The sequence below is a fragment of the Besnoitia besnoiti genome, chromosome IV, assembly GCF_002563875.1.
Source record: "Besnoitia besnoiti strain Bb-Ger1 chromosome IV, whole genome shotgun sequence".
Lineage (NCBI taxonomy): Eukaryota > Apicomplexa > Conoidasida > Eucoccidiorida > Sarcocystidae > Besnoitia > Besnoitia besnoiti.
Genome location: NC_042359.1, coordinates 4719637 through 4743155, shown reverse-complemented (window position 1 = coordinate 4743155; position 23519 = coordinate 4719637). Strand labels below are relative to the sequence as shown.

Below are 23519 nucleotides of genomic sequence, written 5' to 3'. Positions count from 1 at the left end.
AACCCTAAACCCTAAACCCTAAACCCTAAACCCTAAAACCCTAAACCCTAAACCCTAAACCCTAAACCCTAAACCCTAAACCCTAAACCCTAAACCCTAAACCCTAAACCCTAAACCCTAAACCCTAAACCCTAAACCCTAAACCCTAAAACCCTAAACCCTAAACCCTAAACCCTAAACCCTAAACCCTAAACCCTAAACCCTAAACCCTAAACCCTAAACCCTAAACCCTAAACCCTAAACCCTAAACCCTAAACCCTAAACCCTAAACCCTAAACCCTAAACCCTAAACCCTAAACCCTAAACCCTAAACCCTAAACCCTAAACCCTAAACCCTAAACCCTAAACCCTAAACCCTAAACCCTAAACCCTAAAACCCTAAACCCTAAACCCTAAACCCTAAAACCCTAAACCCTAAACCCTAAACCCTAAACCCTAAACCCTAAACCCTAAACCCTAAACCCTAAAACCCTAAACCCTAAACCCTCAACCCTAAACCCTAAACCTAAACCCTAAACCCTAAACCCTAAACCCTAAACCCTAAACCCTAAAACTGGGGGCGTCGGGACTGTCCGGCGCAGCGCTGGACTTGTCGCGCACGGTGTGGAGGTTGACGGCGGGGAGCGACTAGCTGCGATGTTGGGTAGGGCGGCGGCTCGTCGGGGGGAGTGGATGCACCGGATGTGGTTGCATCTGGTTTTGGCTGTTGTATGTGTCAGTCGTGGGATAGTTGGCTGGGGGTGGGGGTGGGGGGGAGGCAGGTGGGTGTTCTGTTTGGCGTAAGAGTTGTCGACGTCTCTTGTAGGTCGGAGACTCTTACTAGCGCACACCCGCATATATTGACAGTTAAAGAAGGTAGGGTATCGAGTGCGATGTTAAAGGCAGAGTGTCGCCACCCGCAGCGAGTTCATGGCACAGTGCTCTACATCGAAGGGGCTGCGACGAGTGTAGACGTGTTGGTACGGGGTGCGTCCTCGCCATCCTCCGTCTCTCGTCCACTCCGCATGAATCTGAGCTCTTGGGACTCGATATTGTCACGACATGCAGAGGATGCAGTTGACAGGAGGTACCGACGATCGTTCAGCGTGGGGCGTCGAGTCCGTTCAGCCGTGCGGTTGTGGCTGGGTCAGCGCCGAGTCGCCATATGACATCGGCCATGTGCGCAGCTGTCGGCTGAGCCGTGTCGGTTTGGGTTTCGTGGGATTTCCTGTTGAGTTGTAGAGGACGTCTAGAGAGTGGTATGGGCTGCAGGAAACTGCGGGCGTCGGGACTGTCCAGCGCAGCGCTTGACTTGTCGCGCACGGTGTGGAGGTTGACGGCGGGGAGCGAGTAGCTGCGGCGTTAGGCGTATTGGCGGTGTATCGCGGAGAGGGATGGACCGGATGTGGGTGCATCCGTTTCCGAGTCGCGGGGTGTGGGGTTGGCTTCCGAGGCCGGCGGACAGGTGTGTGAGAGGAAGAGGAGCTCTGGCATCGTGGTGGGTCTTACGAAAACGTCGGAGCGTGCCTGATTGTGTGTTTCAACATGCAGGCAGTATGTCCATCGCGGTGCGTGTGGTAGGCTGGCCTGCAGTCCTCGCAGTTTTGTGTATGCCACTGGCGAGGCCCACGAGCGTTTCCAGTGCGCCGTGCAGGTGTTGCGATGTCGAGTGCGTTGCGCCGCGAGTGTCGCCAGGCCGGAACTGCATGCACAAGACAGGAATAGGTGGCAGAGCCGCTGGGTGTCTCTGTGATATCTCTGTGACACACAGCGGATTCCGAAACGTGTTCCGTAGCGCGGCCGCCGCAGCTGTTCCAGTGCTCGGTCTCAGAGCCCAGGCTTGGTACGCATGTACGTAGCCGCCAGGTGTAGTGGGAGCGCGTTGGCGTCTCGACGGGGATGATCACTGAGCGTGCAGAACTATAGCAAGTCGAGTTTGCGGATTTGTTCGATTTTGCGCGGCGCGTCAGCGGTTTGTGCGACGGTGTGGCTTGCGCGCGTGTGGTGGCGGGAGGTTGGGGTTCCGTCGAGAACAGTAGTCAGAGCCGGGGTGAGTGCGGGTGGCTTCACGGATAGGTGAACCTCAGCGCATACAGTCGGTGTCGTGCGATGAGCCGAGATGTGCTGGTCTCGGGTGCGGTTTTGCCTGGCGTATCCTCAGTCCGCTGCGCATGCGTTTGAGGTCTTGGGACTCGGGATGCCTAAGCTTGCAGAGGCTGCAGTTGAGAAGAGGCGATAGCGACGATGGTTCAGCGTGGGCGCCGAGCCCGTCCAGCAGTGTTGTTGTGGCTGGGTCAGCGCCGAGTTGCCAGAGCGCATCGGCAATCTGCGCGTCCGTCGGCTGGGCCGCGTTGGTTTGGGTTTCGAAGGGCGGTATGTTGAGTTGTGGAGGGTAACAAACCAGTGAGAAACGGTTGCATTGAACTGTGCACGTGGCAGAGCAGCGCCTGGGTTGCGGCGCACGATGGTGCTACAGGCAGGAGAGTGATTAGCTGCGGCGTTAGGCAGATTGGAGGTGTATCGCGAGGAGGGATGGTCCAAATGTGGATGCAGCTGCTTGAGGGTAGCATTTTGTGGGACTGACTGACGATGACGGCGGAGGGGTACGCAGAAAAGATCTGTTATCGCGGCGTCGCTTACGAAGCCTTCTAAGCTCCCCCGGGCATGTGTTTGAACATGCAGATAGTAAGTGTGAAATCGCGCCTTGCTCAGCAAGGCCTGCAGTCCTCGCAGTTTCGTGTCTGTCATGGGCTACACTCATAAGCGTTTCCAGTGTGCCGTGCAGCTATTACGATGTCGAGTGCGTTGCGCCGCGAGTGTCGCCAGGCCGGAACTGCACGCACAAGACAGGAATAGGTGGCAGGGCCGCTGGGTGTCTCTGTGACATCTCTGTGACACACAGCGGATTCCTAAACGTGTTCCGTAGCGCTGCCGCCGCAGCTGTTCCAGTGCTTGGTCTCAGAGCCCAGGCTTGGTGCGCATGTACGTAGCCGTCAGGTGTAGTGGGAGCGCGTTGGCGTCTCGACGGGGATGATCATTGAGCGTGCAGAACTATGGCAAGTCGAGTTTGCGGATTTGTTCGATTTTGCGCGGCGCGTCAGCGGTTTGTGCGACGGCGTGGCTTGTGCGCGTGTGGTGCCGGTCGGACGGTATGTGTGCGGGTGCCGGCAATCAGCGCAGAAGTATCACGTTCGGTGGCAGTGACCCCCAGACGGTCTGCCGGGCAGGTGAGGATCTGGGTCTACATCCAGTGGAGTGTGGCGAGTACGGGTGTGCCGCAGCTGTGCGAGAGGCAGAGGAGCTCTGTCATCGAGACGCGCTTACACCATTATTGGTTCGAATGCTGGCCTGCTTCTGGACATGCAGCAAGTACGGGTGTGATCATGATGAGCAAGGCCTGCAGTTCTCGCAGTTTTGTGTCTGTCATTGGCGAGACCCATGCGCCTTTTCAGTGCCCCTTGCAGCTGTTGAGGCATCGAGTGCGTTGCGCCGCGAGTGTCGTCGGGCTGCAAGTGCACGCACAAGACGAGGATCAGTGGCCGCCTTGCTGTGGGTGTTAGTGCTGCGCAACAGCTTGCGAAGTGTGTCCTTAGCGCGGCATTCAGGTTTGGTTCGGTGCTGGTCACAGTGCGCGGGCTGCGTGTGCATGTGCGTCGCCGTCCGCTTCGGCGGGACTGCGTGGCGGCTCGGGCGGGGTGACCCTTGAGTGTGGAGGACTCTTGCGAACTGAGTTTGCGAATTTGTTCGATTTCGCGCGGCGCGCCAGCGGTTTGTGCGACGGCGTGGCGTGTGCGGTGTGGGTCGGTCGGTGTGTGTGGGCGTGTTAGCGGTCGGTGCAGAGAGGATATGTTAGGTGGCGTTTCGATTACTATCGGACGCCCTGCTGGGCAGCTGAGCGTCTGAGAGTACATCCAGTGGGGCGCGGCGAATCCAAACGTACTGGCTGGGATGCCAGTCTTGCGGACGTCCTTTCGTCCGCAGCGAGCGATTGCTCAGCGATTGGACTCGACGATGCGTCGAGTGGTAGAGGCTGCAACTGAGGAGAGGTGGTAGCGACGATGGTTCAGCGTGGGCGTCGAGTCCGTCCAGCAGTGTGTTTGTGGCTGGGTCAGCGCCGAGTCGCCAGATGACATCGGCCATGTGCGCGGCTGTCGGCTGAGCCGTGTCGGTTTGGGTTTCGTGGGATTTCCTGTTGAGTTGTGGAGGACGACTAGAGAGTGGTCTGGGCTGCAGGAAACTGCGGGCGTCGGGACTGTCCGGCGCAGCGCTGGACTTGTCGCGCACGGTGTGGAGGTTGACGGCGGGGAGCGACTAGCTGCGATGTTGGGTAGGGCGGCGGCTCGTCGGGGGGAGTGGATGCACCGGATGTGGTTGCATCTGGTTTTGGCTGTTGTATGTGTCAGTCGTGGGATAGTTGGCTGGGGGTGGGGGTGGGGGGGAGGCAGGTGGGTGTTCTGTTTGGCGTAAGAGTTGTCGACGTCTCTTGTAGGTCGGAGACTCTTACTAGCGCACACCCGCATATATTGACAGTTAAAGAAGGTAGGGTATCGAGTGCGATGTTAAAGGCAGAGTGTCGCCACCCGCAGCGAGTTCATGGCACAGTGCTCTACATCGAAGGGGCTGCGACGAGTGTAGACGTGTTGGTACGGGGTGCGTCCTCGCCATCCTCCGTCTCTCGTCCACTCCGCATGAATCTGAGCTCTTGGGACTCGATATTGTCACGACATGCAGAGGATGCAGTTGACAGGAGGTACCGACGATCGTTCAGCGTGGGGCGTCGAGTCCGTTCAGCCGTGCGGTTGTGGCTGGGTCAGCGCCGAGTCGCCATATGACATCGGCCATGTGCGCAGCTGTCGGCTGAGCCGTGTCGGTTTGGGTTTCGTGGGATTTCCTGTTGAGTTGTAGAGGACGTCTAGAGAGTGGTATGGGCTGCAGGAAACTGCGGGCGTCGGGACTGTCCAGCGCAGCGCTTGACTTGTCGCGCACGGTGTGGAGGTTGACGGCGGGGAGCGAGTAGCTGCGGCGTTAGGCGTATTGGCGGTGTATCGCGGAGAGGGATGGACCGAATGTGGGTGCATCCGTTTCCGAGTCGCGGGGTGTGGGGTTGGCTTCCGAGGCCGGCGGACAGGTGTGTGAGAGGAAGAGGAGCTCTGGCATCGTGGTGGGTCTTACGAAAACGTCGGAGCGTGCCTGATTGTGTGTTTCAACATGCAGGCAGTATGTCCATCGCGGTGCGTGTGGTAGGCTGGCCTGCAGTCCTCGCAGTTTTGTGTATGCCACTGGCGAGGCCCACGAGCGTTTCCAGTGCGCCGTGCAGGTGTTGCGATGTCGAGTGCGTTGCGCCGCGAGTGTCGCCAGGCCGGAACTGCATGCACAAGACAGGAATAGGTGGCAGAGCCGCTGGGTGTCTCTGTGATATCTCTGTGACACACAGCGGATTCCGAAACGTGTTCCGTAGCGCGGCCGCCGCAGCTGTTCCAGTGCTCGGTCTCAGAGCCCAGGCTTGGTACGCATGTACGTAGCCGCCAGGTGTAGTGGGAGCGCGTTGGCGTCTCGACGGGGATGATCACTGAGCGTGCAGAACTATAGCAAGTCGAGTTTGCGGATTTGTTCGATTTTGCGCGGCGCGTCAGCGGTTTGTGCGACGGTGTGGCTTGCGCGCGTGTGGTGGCGGGAGGTTGGGGTTCCGTCGAGAACAGTAGTCAGAGCCGGGGTGAGTGCGGGTGGCTTCACGGATAGGTGAACCTCAGCGCATACAGTCGGTGTCGTGCGATGAGCCGAGATGTGCTGGTCTCGGGTGCGGTTTTGCCTGGCGTATCCTCAGTCCGCTGCGCATGCGTTTGAGGTCTTGGGACTCGGGATGCCTAAGCTTGCAGAGGCTGCAGTTGAGAAGAGGCGATAGCGACGATGGTTCAGCGTGGGCGCCGAGCCCGTCCAGCAGTGTTGTTGTGGCTGGGTCAGCGCCGAGTTGCCAGAGCGCATCGGCAATCTGCGCGTCCGTCGGCTGGGCCGCGTTGGTTTGGGTTTCGAAGGGCGGTATGTTGAGTTGTGGAGGGTAACAAACCAGTGAGAAACGGTTGCATTGAACTGTGCACGTGGCAGAGCAGCGCCTGGGTTGCGGCGCACGATGGTGCTACAGGCAGGAGAGTGATTAGCTGCGGCGTTAGGCAGATTGGAGGTGTATCGCGAGGAGGGATGGTCCAAATGTGGATGCAGCTGCTTGAGGGTAGCATTTTGTGGGACTGACTGACGATGACGGCGGAGGGGTACGCAGAAAAGATCTGTTATCGCGGCGTCGCTTACGAAGCCTTCTAAGCTCCCCCGGGCATGTGTTTGAACATGCAGATAGTAAGTGTGAAATCGCGCCTTGCTCAGCAAGGCCTGCAGTCCTCGCAGTTTCGTGTCTGTCATGGGCTACACTCATAAGCGTTTCCAGTGTGCCGTGCAGCTATTACGATGTCGAGTGCGTTGCGCCGCGAGTGTCGCCAGGCCGGAACTGCACGCACAAGACAGGAATAGGTGGCAGGGCCGCTGGGTGTCTCTGTGACATCTCTGTGACACACAGCGGATTCCTAAACGTGTTCCGTAGCGCTGCCGCCGCAGCTGTTCCAGTGCTTGGTCTCAGAGCCCAGGCTTGGTGCGCATGTACGTAGCCGTCAGGTGTAGTGGGAGCGCGTTGGCGTCTCGACGGGGATGATCATTGAGCGTGCAGAACTATGGCAAGTCGAGTTTGCGGATTTGTTCGATTTTGCGCGGCGCGTCAGCGGTTTGTGCGACGGCGTGGCTTGTGCGCGTGTGGTGCCGGTCGGACGGTATGTGTGCGGGTGCCGGCAATCAGCGCAGAAGTATCACGTTCGGTGGCAGTGACCCCCAGACGGTCTGCCGGGCAGGTGAGGATCTGGGTCTACATCCAGTGGAGTGTGGCGAGTACGGGTGTGCCGCAGCTGTGCGAGAGGCAGAGGAGCTCTGTCATCGAGACGCGCTTACACCATTATTGGTTCGAATGCTGGCCTGCTTCTGGACATGCAGCAAGTACGGGTGTGATCATGATGAGCAAGGCCTGCAGTTCTCGCAGTTTTGTGTCTGTCATTGGCGAGACCCATGCGCCTTTTCAGTGCCCCTTGCAGCTGTTGAGGCATCGAGTGCGTTGCGCCGCGAGTGTCGTCGGGCTGCAAGTGCACGCACAAGACGAGGATCAGTGGCCGCCTTGCTGTGGGTGTTAGTGCTGTGCAACAGTCTGCGAAGTGTGTCCTTAGCGCGGCATTCAGGTTTGGTTCGGTGCTGGTCACAGTGCGCGGGCTGCGTGTGCATGTGCGTCGCCGTCCGCTTCGGCGGGACTGCGTGGCGGCTCGGGCGGGGTGACCCTTGAGTGTGGAGGACTCTTGCGAACTGAGTTTGCGAATTTGTTCGATTTCGCGCGGCGCGCCAGCGGTTTGTGCGACGGCGTGGCGTGTGCGGTGTGGGTCGGTCGGTGTGTGTGGGCGTGTTAGCGGTCGGTGCAGAGAGGATATGTTAGGTGGCGTTTCGATTACTATCGGACGCCCTGCTGGGCAGCTGAGCGTCTGAGAGTACATCCAGTGGGGCGCGGCGAATCCAAACGTACTGGCTGGGATGCCAGTCTTGCGGACGTCCTTTCGTCCGCAGCGAGCGATTGCTCAGCGATTGGACTCGACGATGCGTCGAGTGGTAGAGGCTGCAACTGAGGAGAGGTGGTAGCGACGATGGTTCAGCGTGGGCGTCGAGTCCGTCCAGCAGTGTGTTTGTGGCTGGGTCAGCGCCGAGTCGCCAGATGACATCGGCCATGTGCGCGGCTGTCGGCTGAGCCGTGTCGGTTTGGGTTTCGTGGGATTTCCTGTTGAGTTGTGGAGGACGACTAGAGAGTGGTCTGGGCTGCAGGAAACTGCGGGCGTCGGGACTGTCCGGCGCAGCGCTTGACTTGTCGCGCACGGTGTGGAGGTTGACGGCAGGGAGCGACTAGCTGCGATGTTGGGTAGGGCGGCGGTGCGTCGGAGGAGGCGCGGACCGGATGGAGTTACACCTGTTTCAGAGCAGTATTTGTGCGGGTGTCTTTCGAGGCTGGCAGATGTGTGTGCGAGAGAGGCAGAGGACCTCTGCCAGCGCGGCCGTGCTTACACATCCATCGGAGCACGCCGCCCCATGACGCCGCGTCACCAGGAGGTAGGTGGCGTCAGATGCGGGACTGCGTTTGGGAGGTTTCTATGAGGTTACGGGCGAGGACCATGAATGTCTCGAGTGGTTCTCGGAGCTGTTGAGGCGTCGAGTACGTGGCGCCGCGAGTGTCGTCGGGCTGCAAGTGCACGCACAAGACGAGGATCAGTGGCCGCCTTGCTGTGGGTGTTAGTGCTGTGCAACAGTCTGCGAAGTGTGTCCTTAGCGCGGCATTCAGGTTTGGTTCGGTGCTGGTCACAGTGCGCGGGCTGCGTGTGCATGTGCGTCGCCGTCCGCTTCGGCGGGACTGCGTGGCGGCTCGGGCGGGGTGACCCTTGAGTGTGGAGGACTCTTGCGAACTGAGTTTGCGAATTTGTTCGATTTCGCGCGGCGCGCCAGCGGTTTGTGCGACGGCGTGGCGTGTGCGGTGTGGGTCGGTCGGTGTGTGTGGGCGTGTTAGCGGTCGGTGCAGAGAGGATATGTTAGGTGGCGTTTCGATTACTATCGGACGCCCTGCTGGGCAGCTGAGCGTCTGAGAGTACATCCAGTGGGGCGCGGCGAATCCGAACGTACTGGCTGGAATGGCAGTCTTGCGGACGTCCTTTCGTCCGCGGCGCGGGAATGTTCAGCGATTGGACTCGACGATGCGTCGAGTGGTAGAGGCTGCAACTGAGGAGAGGTGGTAGCGACGATGGTTCAGCGTGGGCGTCGAGTCCGTCCAGCAGTGTGTTTGTGGCTGGGTCAGCGCCGAGTCGCCAGATGACATCGGCCATGTGCGCGGCTGTCGGCTGAGCCGTGTCGGTTTGGGTTTCGTGGGATTTCCTGTTGAGTTGTGGAGGACGACTAGAGAGTGGTCTGGGCTGCAGGAAACTGCGGGCGTCGGGACTGTCCGGCGCAGCGCTTGACTTGTCGCGCACGGTGTGGAGGTTGACGGCAGGGAGCGACTAGCTGCGATGTTGGGTAGGGCGGCGGTGCGTCGGAGGAGGCGCGGACCGGATGGGGTTACACCTGTTTCAGAGCAGTATTTGTGCGGGTGTCTTTCGAGGCTGGCAGATGTGTGTGCGAGAGGCAGAGGACCTCTGCCAGCGCGGCCGCGCTTACATCCATTGGAGCACGCCGCCCCATGACGCCGCGTCACCAGGAGGTAGGTGGCGTCAGATGCGGGACTGCGTTTGGGAGGTTTCTATGAGGTTACGGGCGAGGACCATGAATGTCTCGAGTGGTTCTCGGAGCTGTTGAGGCGTCGAGTACGTGGCGCCGCGAGTGTCGTCGGGCTGCAAGTGCACGCACAAGACGAGGATCAGTGGCCGCCTTGCTGTGGGTGTTAGTGCTGTGCAACAGTCTGCGAAGTGTGTCCTTAGCGCGGCATTCAGGTTTGGTTCGGTGCTGGTCACAGTGCGCGGGCTGCGTGTGCATGTGCGTCGCCGTCCGCTTCGGCGGGACTGCGTGGCGGCTCGGGCGGGGTGACCCTTGAGTGTGGAGGACTCTTGCGAACTGAGTTTGCGAATTTGTTCGATTTCGCGCGGCGCGCCAGCGGTTTGTGCGACGGCGTGGCGTGTGCGGTGTGGGTCGGTCGGTGTGTGTGGGCGTGTTAGCGGTCGGTGCAGAGAGGATATGTTAGGTGGCGTTTCGATTACTATCGGACGCCCTGCTGGGCAGCTGAGCGTCTGAGAGTACATCCAGTGGGGCGCGGCGAATCCGAACGTACTGGCTGGAATGGCAGTCTTGCGGACGTCCTTTCGTCCGCGGCGCGGGAATGTTCAGCGATTGGACTCGACGATGCGTCGAGTGGTAGAGGCTGCAACTGAGGAGAGGTGGTAGCGACGATGGTTCAGCGTGGGCGTCGAGTCCGTCCAGCAGTGTGTTTGTGGCTGGGTCAGCGCCGAGTCGCCAGATGACATCGGCCATGTGCGCGGCTGTCGGCTGAGCCGTGTCGGTTTGGGTTTCGTGGGATTTCCTGTTGAGTTGTGGAGGACGACTAGAGAGTGGTCTGGGCTGCAGGAAACTGCGGGCGTCGGGACTGTCCGGCGCAGCGCTTGACTTGTCGCGCACGGTGTGGAGGTTGACGGCAGGGAGCGACTAGCTGCGATGTTGGGTAGGGCGGCGGTGCGTCGGAGGAGGCGCGGACCGGATGGGGTTACACCTGTTTCAGAGCAGTATTTGTGCGGGTGTCTTTCGAGGCTGGCAGATGTGTGTGCGAGAGGCAGAGGACCTCTGCCAGCGCGGCCGCGCTTACATCCATTGGAGCACGCCGCCCCATGACGCCGCGTCACCAGGAGGTAGGTGGCGTCAGATGCGGGACTGCGTTTGGGAGGTTTCTATGAGGTTACGGGCGAGGACCATGAATGTCTCGAGTGGTTCTCGGAGCTGTTGAGGCGTCGAGTACGTGGCGCCGCGAGTGTCGTCGGGCTGCAAGTGCACGCACAAGACGAGGATCAGTGGCCGCCTTGCTGTGGGTGTTAGTGCTGTGCAACAGTCTGCGAAGTGTGTCCTTAGCGCGGCATTCAGGTTTGGTTCGGTGCTGGTCACAGTGCGCGGGCTGCGTGTGCATGTGCGTCGCCGTCCGCTTCGGCGGGACTGCGTGGCGGCTCGGGCGGGGTGACCCTTGAGTGTGGAGGACTCTTGCGAATTGAGTTTGCGAATTTGTTCGATTTCGCGCGGCGCGCCAGCGGTTTGTGCGACGGCGTGGCGTGTGCGGTGTGGGTCGGTCGGTGTGTGTGGGCGTGTTAGCGGTCGGTGCAGAGAGGATATGTTAGGTGGCGTTTCGATTACTATCGGACGCCCTGCTGGGCAGCTGAGCGTCTGAGAGTACATCCAGTGGGGCGCGGCGAATCCAAACGTACTGGCTGGGATGCCAGTCTTGAGGACGTCCCTCGGCCGCAGCGAGCCATTGTTCAGCGATTGGACTCGACGGTGGCTCGAGTGGTGGAGGCTGCAACTGAGGAGAGGTGGTAGCGACGATGGTTCAGCGTGGGCGTCGAGTCCGTCCAGCAGTGTGTTTGTGGCTGGGTCAGCGCCGGGTCGCCAGATGACGTCGGCCATGTGCGCAGCTGTCGGCTGAGCCTTGTCGGTTTGGGTTTCGTGGGATTTCCTGTTGAGTTGTGGAGGACGACTAGAGAGTGGTCTGGGCTGCAGGAAACTGCGGGCGTTGGGTCTGTCCAGGGCAGCGCATGTGATGCGGCGCACAGTGTAGGCTGAGGGCGCGGGTGGCTCTCTGCGATGCTTCGTATATTTTTAGTGAGGTGCAGGGAGGGGATGGACCCGATGTGGATGCATCCGTTTCCGAGTAGGGGTGTGTGGGGCAGGTTGTCGAGGCCGACGGAGGGGGTGTGCAAGAGGCAGAGGCGCTCTTCATCGAGGCGCGCTTACGCACTCATTGGTTCAAGTGCCGGCCTGTTTCTGGACATGCAGAAAGTAAGTGTGAAACCGTGTCTTGATGAGCAAGGCCTGCAGTCCTCGCAGTTTCGTGTCTGTCATGGGCTACACTCATAAGCGTTTCCAGTGTGCCGTGCAGCTATTGCGATGTCGAGTGCGTTGCGCCGCGAGTGTCGCCAGGCCGGAACTGCACGCACAAGACAGGAATAGGTGGCAGGGCCGCTGGGTGTCTCTATGATATCTCCGTGACACACAGCGGATTCCTAAACGTGTTCCGTAGCGCGGCCGCCGCAGCTGTTCCAGTGCTCGGTCTCAGAGCCCAGGCTTGGTGCGCATGTACGTAGCCGTCAGGTGTAGTGGGAGCGCGTTGGCGTCTCGACGGGGATGATCATTGAGCGTGCAGAACTATAGCAAGTCGAGTTTGCGGATTTGTTCGATTTTGCGCGGCGCGTCAGCGGTTTGTGCGACGGCGTGGCTTGTGCGCGTGTGGTGCCGGTCGGACGGTATGTGTGCGGGTGCCGGCGATCAGCGCAGAAGTGTCACGTTCGGTGGCAGTGACCCCCAGACGGTCTGCCGGGCAGGTGAGGATCTGGGTCTACATCCAGTGGAGTGTGGCGAGTACGGGTGTGCCGCAGCTGTGCGAGAGGCAGAGGAGCTCTGTCATCGAGACGCGCTTACACCATTATTGGTTCGAATGCTGGCCTGCTTCTGGACATGCAGCAAGTACGCGTGTGATCGTGTCTTGATGAGCAAGGCCTGCAGTCCTCGCAGTTTCGTGTCTGTCACGGGCGACACTCATAAGCGTTTCCAGTGTGCCGTGCAGCTGTTGTGATGTCGAGTGCGTTGCGCCGCAAGTGTCGCCAGGCGAGAACTGCACGCACAAGACAGGAATAGGTGGCAGGGCCGCTGGGTGTCTCTGTGATATCTCCGTGACACACAGCGCATTCCTAAACGTGTTCCGTAGCGCGGCCGCCGCAGCTGTGCCAGTGCTCGGTCTCAGAGCCCAGGCTTGGTGCGCATGTACGTAGCCGTCAGGTGTAGTGGGAGCGCGTTGGCGTCTCGACGGGGATGATCATTGAGCGTGCAGAACTATGGCAAGTCGAGTTTGCGGATTTGTTCGATTTTGCGCGGCGCGTCAGCGGTTTGTGCGACGGCGTGGCTTGTGCGCGTGTGGTGCCGGTCGGACGGTATGTGTGCGGGTGCCGGCGATCAGCGCAGAAGTGTCACGTTCGGTGGCAGTGACCCCCAGACGGTCTGCCGGGCAGGTGAGGATCTGGGTCTACATCCAGTGGAGTGTGGCGAGTACGGGTGTGTCGCAGCTGTGCGAGAGGCAGAGGAGCTCTGTCATCGAGACACGCTTACAACTTTATTGGTTCGAATGCTGGCCTGCTTCTGGACATGCAGAAAGTAAGTGTGAAACCGTGCATTGATGAGCAAGGCCTGCAGTTTTCGCATATTTTTGTTGTCTCAAGCCACTCGACCTAGAGGAATTGGCGGGGGACAGCCCTACTGGCAGTGAGAATAGGGTGCATCGGGCGGCAGTCGGCCGTGCCTCAGGGAACCTGTTCGCTGTCTGATTAAGTCATAAGGCTTAGCAGTTTCTGCGCTCCATCGGGAGTGTTCCCGGACTGTTGATTAGTGCGTCTGCTGGCGAAGGACTGATGCAAGTGATGTCGATGTACCGGTAGCAAAAACTTCGGGCCGAGGGAGCAATTGCGAGAAAGATGTGACGTTGTCCTGCGTGCAGTGAAAACACAAAGAACGGTGAAAGCAGTGCTGAGTTCTGGTCTTCAGCCGTTTCTGCAAAGCTATGAGCGAGTTCCCGGCGCTGCACCGACCCACGAGCTCTGTCGGGTTATTCGAGGCTGTGACGTATTTGTTAAGCGTTGTATTGTCCAGGTGAAAGAGGTACAGAAACTCAAGGGGCGGAGTGACCGGCTTTTATCACGACACACCCTAAAGGGTGAATTGCGGTGCCTCTCACACTCGCACCCCATGTTGCCCTAGCGGCGAGCCCGTCAAGCTCGATCCACGATACGTGTTGTGAATGATGTGTTTACCAACCTTTAAATACGGGTTCTGTCACCACCGAGCACAAGGCACTGAGCGCGGCTGCGTTAGTTAGGGCTTTGTGCGGTGCTTAACCTATGCTAGGTTGCGTACGTCATACTCGCCAGTATCCATGCAGTAAAGGAATGCTCTGGCAAAGGGCCACCCATTCAGCATCTGGCGGGGGTATATACACCATGGCAACAATCAGACTCAGTTCGTTGCTGATTGATTGACAGCCAGCGGCATTTGTTCTCATCCGTTCTACCGCTTCCTGTAATGCTGCTACTAGTGAGATAATCCCGGATATATTGGATCGGTGCTGAGCTGCCAGGGTAATGGCAGGGAAATATCTCCCCGTGCTCACTAGCCTCGCACAAGCGTTCGGTCACGTGTGCCGATGCAAGGCCTTGAGGACGGCAGGGCGCGTCCCCGAGGGCCTCAGGTACTCGGTCTCCCGCTAGGCAGGCGAACAATGTCGCCCTTGCCGCCGACCAAGGCATACCGCAAAACAGCTGTATTGCGCACTAGGGCTCATGCGCTCCCCCACAATGGATGACACGCACAGAGCAGGGAGGATCTCACGGAGCGGCAAGTGCATACCCATTGCGGGTGGTGGTGCTGTCTACGCCGCCTGGGATTGTCATTCCATCTGCAGCGGTGTAATAGCGCCTACCAATGCGGGGCCCTGAACCGATCGGATGAACCAGCTCTCAATCTGGAAAGAGAAGATTTGCTCGAGCAAGCAGTCGAGCCAGGCTGTCATACGATCCGCCTCGCGTTTGCGGACATGACCGTTGCTATCTACGGCATACAGGTCAACGCCGCTAGTTAAAAGCGCAGTCCTGAGCTCTGTCGGTAATCCGTATTTGTCTTCCACGTAGAGGCCGGGCCGGAGCAGTGCACAGGTCGCCTCGAGTGCTCAAGTCGTGCGGCGTCACCACCGGGCGCCTTAGACGTAATGCACATCCGCATCTCTAATTGCTTCTCGAGTAGGTGTTTCTATGGCGTCTCTTCCGCAGTGCTGCCACCCCGAATGAAGCATACGCGCAGTGGATCAGTGAGCGGGGCGTCCAGTTCGACATTCCACGGGAGACGTATGTCATGGTATCTTTTCTGTCGTCCTATCAATATTCACCACGCCTACTGTGTTGGGGTCAGTTGATGGCAATAAGCTTCAAGCTGTTCGGACGGAATGTTACGAGTGTTCATCGACGTACGCTGCGGCAGGACCATGCTACTTCTCCAGTCGTCTCCGACAGGGCGTAGACGTTTTGATTCGACAGTTGAAGGATGTAGGCTGCAACAATTGGAGTTACTCGGGCGGGTTGTTGGATTCTGCTTGTAGGATACACAACAGGGACTGACTAATGTCACGCGCGTTTCGGAGGTATGCTTGGGCGTGTGACAACATGTGGTCCGTCGATACCATTCGACGCACAGATCGCAGATGCTTGTACGGTGCGTGCTTGGCATATACCTGTGATGCACCGCCGACACGGCCCCAGTTCATTTCAGAGTTCCTTCCGCTGCGTTATCCCGTTTTCCTGCATCGGATTGTGGCAGGCCTTTTACCGGGCTGCACCTCATCCGCTTTGTGGCATGTTACTGCCACAGCACGAATATTCCAGTCTCATTAGCTCTCGTGCGTCAGTCCTTGAATCTCATCAACGGTGCTGCATATACGGTTGCCTCCCGCCGGCTTTTCTGTGCGAGCACCGTGCGATTCCCGTACACTGTTGGGAGCGTCTGCACGTCTGGAATGCCTGATCTGTCTACCGGGACTCTCCGCCAGCGCTGTGGTCGCCCGGGTACATGACAGCAGACCGCGTGCCAGGCAGTGTTGATGGCAAAATAATATGCCTATGCCCTACACCCAAAGAGTGCAGGATGGTGAAGACCACCGAAGTGCTTAAGCACAGTGAAGAGATGCGGTGGATGGCCCGTCAGACGATACGGTTGTCCCTTGCACCGATTAGTCTGTACGCCACTCCCACGGGCCAATGCAGGCGCAACAACTAGCGATGGGAGGACGGATGCGCTAGCATGTCCGCGAACCGGGCCGAATGGAAACGCCATAACGCTTGCGTATGGACAATGGTACCTTTCGTGACCATTGTTTTCCACGCGACGCCGCCGGTGCAGCCAAGGGGGCAGCAACCTCGGATGAATTTCCACACGTGGGCGCATCTCTGGGCGTTCTGCTGAATCTAGGCAACGCGAGCCGCAACTTGCCCGGAAGCCAACAGCGTGCAGCATCGGGTCTCGATGTATTGGGATGCGTGTAGCGCGATACCATCTGCGAGATGCATTTCTCTGTCGTGAGGGGACTCATAAGGACCACTCATGAAGATTGAGTTGTTTAACGCTCATGGGTTGAGGCCGATCGAAGAAATGGCACCGGCTGCGGTACGCATCATTTTGGATGCCTCAGTGATGTTCTTAGAGAGGTAGGATCTGGCACGGCTAACGACAAAAGCTACGCTCTGTGTGCGCACTTGAGCGATGCCCATGTCACGGCGTCAGCAGTGCTGGTCAGTATGCCTTATGCCTTCGGCGCAGAGACCAAAATCAGCTGCAGGAGGTACGCGGCGGAATCGTTATTTGAACATGGCGTGAAAATAGTACCAGGAGCACACACACCTTGTAAAAAGACAGCAACGCCATCCAACTGTAGTCGACGTCTCAGGCGGCCTCACTACCACGCACTCAATAAGTAAACCTTATTGGGGGCCTGGTAGCTGACGTGGGTTGTTCCATGCGCAAAACATCGGTTTTTGCTTTGTGCTATTACTACTCTCTCCGCCATTCTCGGGAGACTGGGGTATAAGTACGCTGCATCAAAAGGAGATACACCGTTCATCACCGGCTCATAGACCCGCAGCGGCTCTCACCCATAGGCACTCACAGTGGGTGCTACTCCGTGTTCAACCGCTACATACTTGTCTTCTTATCTTAAGTCCATGGCTGCGAGCTGCGAGTTCTCATAACCCATTTCTGCCCGCCAAAACGGTACGAGCTGTTGACATACACCGTCACGGATGAAAAACCTCGTTTTTCATGTTCGTATGTATTATGCTCCACGTTCATCCGAGCCGCGTTTTAGGCGTCTCCGACTCTCGAGGGGATTTTCTGAAGTAACACATGGACGCAGACAAGGCCGATCACGGACGCGGCTTGAGTCGAGTATATGTTGCTTGAACAGCTCATGAGAAAAAGTTCTTCGTCCGGCAAACGTGACCGTTGTGGCCACAGACTCACCATGCGAAACCTAACAGCTCCATCTGCGTATCGGGATTGGATCGCAATCCGCGGGCGTACTCCTACATGAAAACCTGTCGACGCTCTACGTGTACCACAAGCGGCCGAGATGTTCGAAACGCCACCGCCCCGGCGAATTAACCGTTTAAGGCCAACGGCAGCCCACTGCCTATCCCGCCGTTAGTCGACAGTTGGAACGCGGCCGGACCGAGATTCAAGCCAAATGCCTTCAAAGAGCGGCAGGGCTATCTAACGGCCTGGGACGTGGGTTGTTACCCGACTGGTTGATTGGCCAAGATAGAAAGCTCGAAATGTCCCTGATGATGTTCGGCTCCCCCAGAAGCGCGTTATTTTTGTTTTGACCCTGTGCTGTAGAGGACACTCTTGTTTTCCCGGGCTGTGGACGTGTGAGGGGACAAAATATTGCTGTTTGCTGAGAAACGGTTGCACATCAGCCCTGACGAGAGACAAACGTTCGGCTCCCGGACGGATCGGGCTCCCGGTCGTTGTAGAGTTGTTCCGTCCGCGTCCCTACTGAAGATCGAACATCGTCCATCGTGTGCACTGAGGGCGCAACAGAAAGACCCTTTCCTTCAACGACGCGCGTTTCCTGTTCAGCTTCTATCGGTACGCCCCTATTTTCAGTTCCATAACATGTGGCGGCACCACTACCAGTGCAGGATGCGCTGGGGCTAGACGGAACAATGCCACCAGATAATAACGAGCCCCCCCTGTAAATTGGCAGCGGGGGGACCCGTGAGACTGGTTTGTTGAAGAACTGCTGCCTATGCCGGATGTCTGCGGTGCCAGATGTCCACGGTTTAGGGTCAGGGCCCGAGGGGACTTGCTGTGTAGCTAGGATTACCATGGTGAGGTGAGCGGTAGCTTGCGTACTCAGTGGTCCTTGGTTGGCTGCTCATATCCAGCGACTACGGCTTTTTGTAATGCTGCCACCGTGCGCCACTGGCGCAGGCAGTCGATTGCTACAGCACAAGGCAACTCATATCTCCGTACGCCTCCTCATTTCATCATTTTCACTTCGTTCGGGGTGCCATGCGTGAGGCACGTGAGTGTGGAGGATGCGTTGGAGCGCCGCCAGGGTGTCAGGAAAAAAGCGAGAACTGTTTGCCGTCCATGGTCAGTGGGGCGAGCATTTCGTCTTCGCCACGCTGCTGCGCTGTTGGCAGGTCAGTACATAAGCGCAAAAGGGCTTTTCGCTCCAGGTGTTGGCTGCAACGACCTGACACACCTGGTTGCGAGCTTGTTGTACCAATTAGAAGGTACGTGTCCCGTTGTGGCTGCAGTCTGGGGTCCAGGGTATCTAGGCAAACCCGAAATCTCGTGGAGGAATTGCGGTTGACTGATCGTCACGTACTGTGCACCACACAGGCGAAATATGTCCTTCACCCTTGCCTGAGACAGACAGGAAATGTGTAGCGATTTCTCGTGTACCGCAGATTACTGTGGTGGCTATGTGACAAGCGCAGAGGCGTTCGAGATGGCGCATTGCGGAGTGAAGTCGTTTCCCCACGGCACGCGGGACCACCACGCGCAGTAGGCACGTGGTATGCCGCCCATGGTGCAAGAGGGAGAATGACGCGTAGTACGGCTGTCGTGCTGGCCTCATATAGGTTACTAACGATAGGTTAGTGCGCAAGCTGGCAGCACGTCGCAGTGCGACACAACACACGCATTGTTCACTGGGGTCGCTCTACCGCATTTTACCAGCTGGGGGCGGTACGGATAACTCGTTGGCGCCTGATGGCGACGCTTCAAAGCACTTGAGCATGAAGCGTTGACGGGCCAGTGACTAAGAGGCGTCCATAATAGGGGGCAAACCACACGCGGCAGGAGGGAATTCACCGACGAGGCGAGTCGCAGCCCGGCGCGAGCGGAGATCACGGCAGTTCTCTGTACAGCTGGTTGGCTCCTCAGTTGCAGGGCATCCAGTGGTGGCCCCCAACTGCATCTGCTTCGGCTGCTACCGCCAATGTCATCTGTTGGCCGGGGGGAGGTGGGGGGGGGCGATGCGAGGTCAGGCGGGGAGCATTGTGGGCGCCCTCGTCTGTGCTGGGTGTCTAGGCTGTAAAGTCAGATCCTGAACATTGGTCAGTCCACTCTCTCCGCCAGCGCTGTGTTCCCCTGCGCTGTGTTCGCGGTTCCTGAGATGGACTCACGCTGCATGCAGGGCGCAGACCCGAAATTCTGATGCATGCCAGCGAACTCGATCCAGAGGTTTAGCCAGCCTGTGGTAAGCGAGGAGAGTTAGGAGGGAAACTAGGATTGGTCGCAGCCGTCTTTGATACGCCACTCGGTGAGGTCGTGTTGCCGGCTGCCAGGTGCTCTAGTTTTCATCGTGTATAGAGAAGCATTGTGGCGTGACGTACCTTCGCCCGCTTCAGTCGTGCGTGTCCATGTGCTCACTAATTGCAGGTGTTTGGGTTTAGACGTACCCATCACACTGCTTGACCGTCGCTTGCATCAAACCCAGCCCTCCAGTGGCCTGTACCACATGACGACGACACGCGAGACTGCAGCCGGCTACACGGGGTTGAGCGGTTCCTCGGCTTAGCACTGCCTTGGAAACATGATTTATCTCCGCCGCGTTTTCCGGCTGGAGGCCTGAGTTATCTACACTTTCCTGTCGTCAGTGCCGGATGACTGTGAGCAGTGAGTTCATGTGGTTTCGACCTCGCAGTCGGTCTCCTTAAGGCAAATAATTCCTGCCGCGTACGACGTCCAAGCATAGGACGTGAGGCGGCGCCAATGAGCTTGCATGCAGTTGTAGAGAAGGTAGCGGTGTCGCCTCAATACCCAGGGGCTTTCATACACGCCCTGAAGATTTCACTTGAAAGACGAGAAAACAGATTCTTTTACCACCACTGGGGACATCTGTGGGGGGTGTGCACACGCAAAGGTGCCAGCGGCTAGGGAACTCCCCTAAACTCAAAACGGCTGTCACACGTTGCAGGCTCCCACAATGGGATTCCCCGGACAGTGATAGTATCGGTCCCATGGCAGCAAGCGTTCAGGCACACGGTTGCCTTACAGTGCAACGGAAGTGCGTTACAGCGTGAGATCATGCAGCTACAACCAGTGGTGCCTTGACACGGTCATCCAATGGGAGAAGGTGCGCAGATGTAGCGAAGGGGACCTATTTTAGAGCCGAAACGGCGTCTTCAACGACCCTGCCATATCACCCACGCTTGCCCACTGTACGGCAACTTGTGAACCTCCGACAGGACCGTTGGTGAAACTGTTCGATGGAGACGTTACATAATTTGTAACGCCGTAGTAGTTGCTTGCGGGGCCGGCTGAAGATTGTGCCCGAGCTGCAAGGGAGAAGCTTTCCATGAATGCGGTTGTTTGGTGTGTCAGCGGGTCGCGCTGCGACTTCCGCCATCCGCTAGAGATCGCTGGCTGGGTGCCGGCGCCGGCGTAATACAGTGTATGGTTTTACGACCCTACAATGAAATACGGTCTGACGCCGTGTCCACCGTTCATCCATGACGCAAGACCCCTGTGGAGCGCTAGGTACAGAACGGCATCCGTGGCTAGAAGACAGCAGCCACGAATTCAACAGTGGTGAGGCAACGGTTGATTGACAGACAGCAGATGCTGAATGTTCTGCGATGGGGGCGTGGAGCGTTTTCACCCACCTGCAGCGGGATGCGACCAGCCTTGCAGAGCCGATAACGCCGAACCTAATTTTTGCGCCAGCGTCTTCTCTGCATCTTTTGTATCCTGGTCTCAGACATTCCCACTAGGAGGACGAATTTAAAAAAGTCAGCCCCCCAAGTCTTACCAGTGTGAGTGTGTGTGAGTTTTTTCTACGTTTAACGCCGCTAGCGGGTGCGAGTGGTTCTCTCGGCAACGTGGCATGATTCAATGCTGAATACACAATTCGCTGTGAGGGAGCACGGTCCCGGCCTGTCTCGGGCTTGGGCCATGCGTCAGCTGTCGCTGAGCGACAGTCGACACATAGCCTCTCGATTTTCGGGTAATTCGCAGGGGTGGCCTGCGCACCAGAAAAGGACCCCAGCTGTTTTGGTGTCGTAACTGCAACTCGCACGCTGTCTTCCAGCATGGTACTGTTCAATTCCTCCAGATAACGCCTGGGCATGTACACGACGTCTTCGACGGAGGTTTTCCAGCATATGCCGTTACTCTAATGGGAAACGGTCTCGTGCCCATCAGACGAAAGTACGCCCCACCCAGGGCTCTACCTGAAAACGACGCCTACGGGTCATGAGACATCAACGAAGGCATCATATCAGGTGATCAGTTTGCTGCTGTCTTGAAGCGTGCTAAATACTGCTCTCCGTACCCGGACTTCGCACTGAACGTCGCTCTGCATCTGTAGTAACCGATGCGCCATCGATGTCCTTAAGCGATATCCGGCGTGCCACAGACACGGATCCTCTGTCTGCCGTAGTACTTGTATTCTTTTGCAGTTCGGTACGCGGGAGAGTTTTTTGTGTTACAATACTGTGTTCGTACCTTAGGCGACAGAGGGTCTTATGTCAAGCTGTTCGATGATTTTTTCTGCATCCAGCGCGCAATTCAGCGAATGCCGTTGCATTGCTAGTTGCGCTCGCTGGAGGAGCCTCCTCACTTGCGACACTACTGCGCGTCCCTGCTGCGTCTCAATGAATGTGTCATGACTGCCGCCACTGCCACATCGCGTTTGCATCGTCATGTCCAGGTGCATTCGCCATAGGGATTTGAGGCATCATCCAGACCTCTGCGCAGCGCGGCGGCCTTTTGCTCCGGCCAGGGTGAGGGGTGGACGGTCTGGATAGGTCGTGAGGAAGGTCCGTCGTGGGTCGCGACGAGCAGGTGCCGTTCGCTGCTTGCGCCCCACAACGGCTAGGCGCTGGGTGGTTTCATGCTATGGACACGCTTCATAGCATCCGAGCTGCGGTTAGGCAGTGGCAGGCCATCTACCGCGGGGACTGTCTGGCGCCGCGCTCGGGTCGGCAGCGTGGCCGACTGGGGATGCTGGCATCCCCCCGTGGACGTGATACGTCCGCCGCAGAGACGACAAGATTGCTCTGCGTGTCTCATGCCATTCTCGTCTTGTGGCGGTCGGTGGTTGGAATCAGGATGAGGTGTGTCCCGGCATGCGCTTGGTGTGAGTGCGACTTGCGGAACCCACGCAAGACACGTAGATTGGGGGCGACCAGGTGGGTGTAGCGCTGCTCGTGCCCAGTCACCAGTGGAACCGCCTGCTAAGGCACGCCACTACGACCTTGCGTGCGCTGACGGTGCCGTTTCGCGGCGGAGTCCCGTTGTGTGGGCACTGAGAGTGGCATGCCGTCGAGTGGCCTCCTAGATGATGAGTCGGTTTGAGGTCTGCCCGCGAGCACAGGTCCAGCGCAGGAAGGGCGGTGAGTGGTGTCCTGGCTTGCGATGACGGCTTGTGAAGTGCGGTGGATCCACAATATCGGAGGTAGGAAGCTGAGTGGACGGACGAGCGTGTGATCGTTTCACTGTAGACGGACCAGGTAGCATTGGTTGTCTCCGATGCAGGGTTTTTTCGGTGTCGGTGGCCAGTTTGTAGGCAGTCGCGCGGGAGTGAGGGAGAGGTAGATAATAACACCAGACAGTCGTATTGTGGAATCCGTGAAGATGGCGAAGGCGCGCCGATAGAGGTCCAGGGACCACACGGGACGCTAGCCGATGCGGCGCCGACTCGATGGGGGGTCAATGCGTTGTGCCGCGGGAACCGCAGACATACTGGCCGGTATGTTGAAGGCGGCCTCTTGTCCTACTGCGTCAAGTCAGTTTGATATTTGAAAAATGCCTGCTCATGACGCCGGAAAAGCTACCTGGATAGCAACCGTCGCCGTGGTTCTACCTTGGCAGACTTCATGTCCACATGGCGGACCTGAGTAGAGGTGAATGGGACACACATTATCAGCGGCGCGATGGTCACGGTCTGGGGTCCCCGAAAAAAGCGGCTTGATTAACGGCACCGACGTGCCGTGCAAATATCTGGCGCCGTCGCGGACGGCTAGGGTGAACAGATTCTAGGCATTACCAAATTAAACGAGCTCCACGCATTTGCCCCTCGACGAGGGTTGCTGGCAGCCTGTTCACTGAGAGCAGCACTCATGACTCCCCGTTGGAAGCTACGTTTCTAATAGACGCTTCTGTCGGTTTTGCCTCATCAGTGAGGTATTCATGACGCTTGACTGACTGGACCTTTTCTGCCGCGTCCACTGTCATAATTGAAGCCGCGCGATACATTGCGCTACGTCTCGCGCCGCCGGATGCAGCCGCTCTCGTCGACTAGCAGCTGTTTTTCATCGCACTGTGCAGGCTAAACTCCGCTGTCGGACGACCTGACCGTTCCTGCCTGGGAGACCGTACTTGAAATATACTGCATCAGCGGAATGTTTCCTGGATAAATCTAGCAAGCGCCTCGCCTCGGTGACTCTGACGGACAGAATACTCGCGGGCCACGGGAGGCCGCACTAGTGTGGCGAGGCTACATCGGTCTGGAGGCCGGTCACTCACCAGCATCGTCCTATAGACTGGGTGTGCGTCCGGCTGGCTGATACGGCTGCGCCGCGACGGCGGACCGCTGAACTGCATCTGAACAAGTGACCGAAAGGAATACATGCATCATGCGTCGCACTCTAATTCTGTGGAGCCAGGGCCGGACCACGCAGGCAGCATAC

The 23519-nt window shown here is 58.2% G+C and overlaps 1 protein-coding gene across 1 annotated transcript; it reads left to right on the top strand.

The window, feature by feature from the left end:
- Positions 1–3130: 3130 nt before the first annotated feature.
- BESB_057690 (uncharacterized protein) lies at positions 3131–13185 on the top strand (the record flags this gene model as incomplete). The annotated part of the gene is made up of 17 exons (XM_029364204.1): positions 3131–3313; positions 3585–3775; positions 4092–4306; positions 5194–5219; positions 5856–6015; positions 6744–6976; positions 7248–7446; positions 8063–8157; positions 8387–8577; positions 9202–9292; positions 9522–9712; positions 10337–10427; positions 10657–10845; positions 11454–11562; positions 11979–12104; positions 12663–12788; positions 13163–13185. 17 exons carry the CDS (start codon positions 3131–3133, stop codon positions 13183–13185), a joined length of 2439 nt encoding a protein of 812 aa, XP_029220127.1.
- Positions 13186–23519: the final 10334 nt, after the last annotated feature.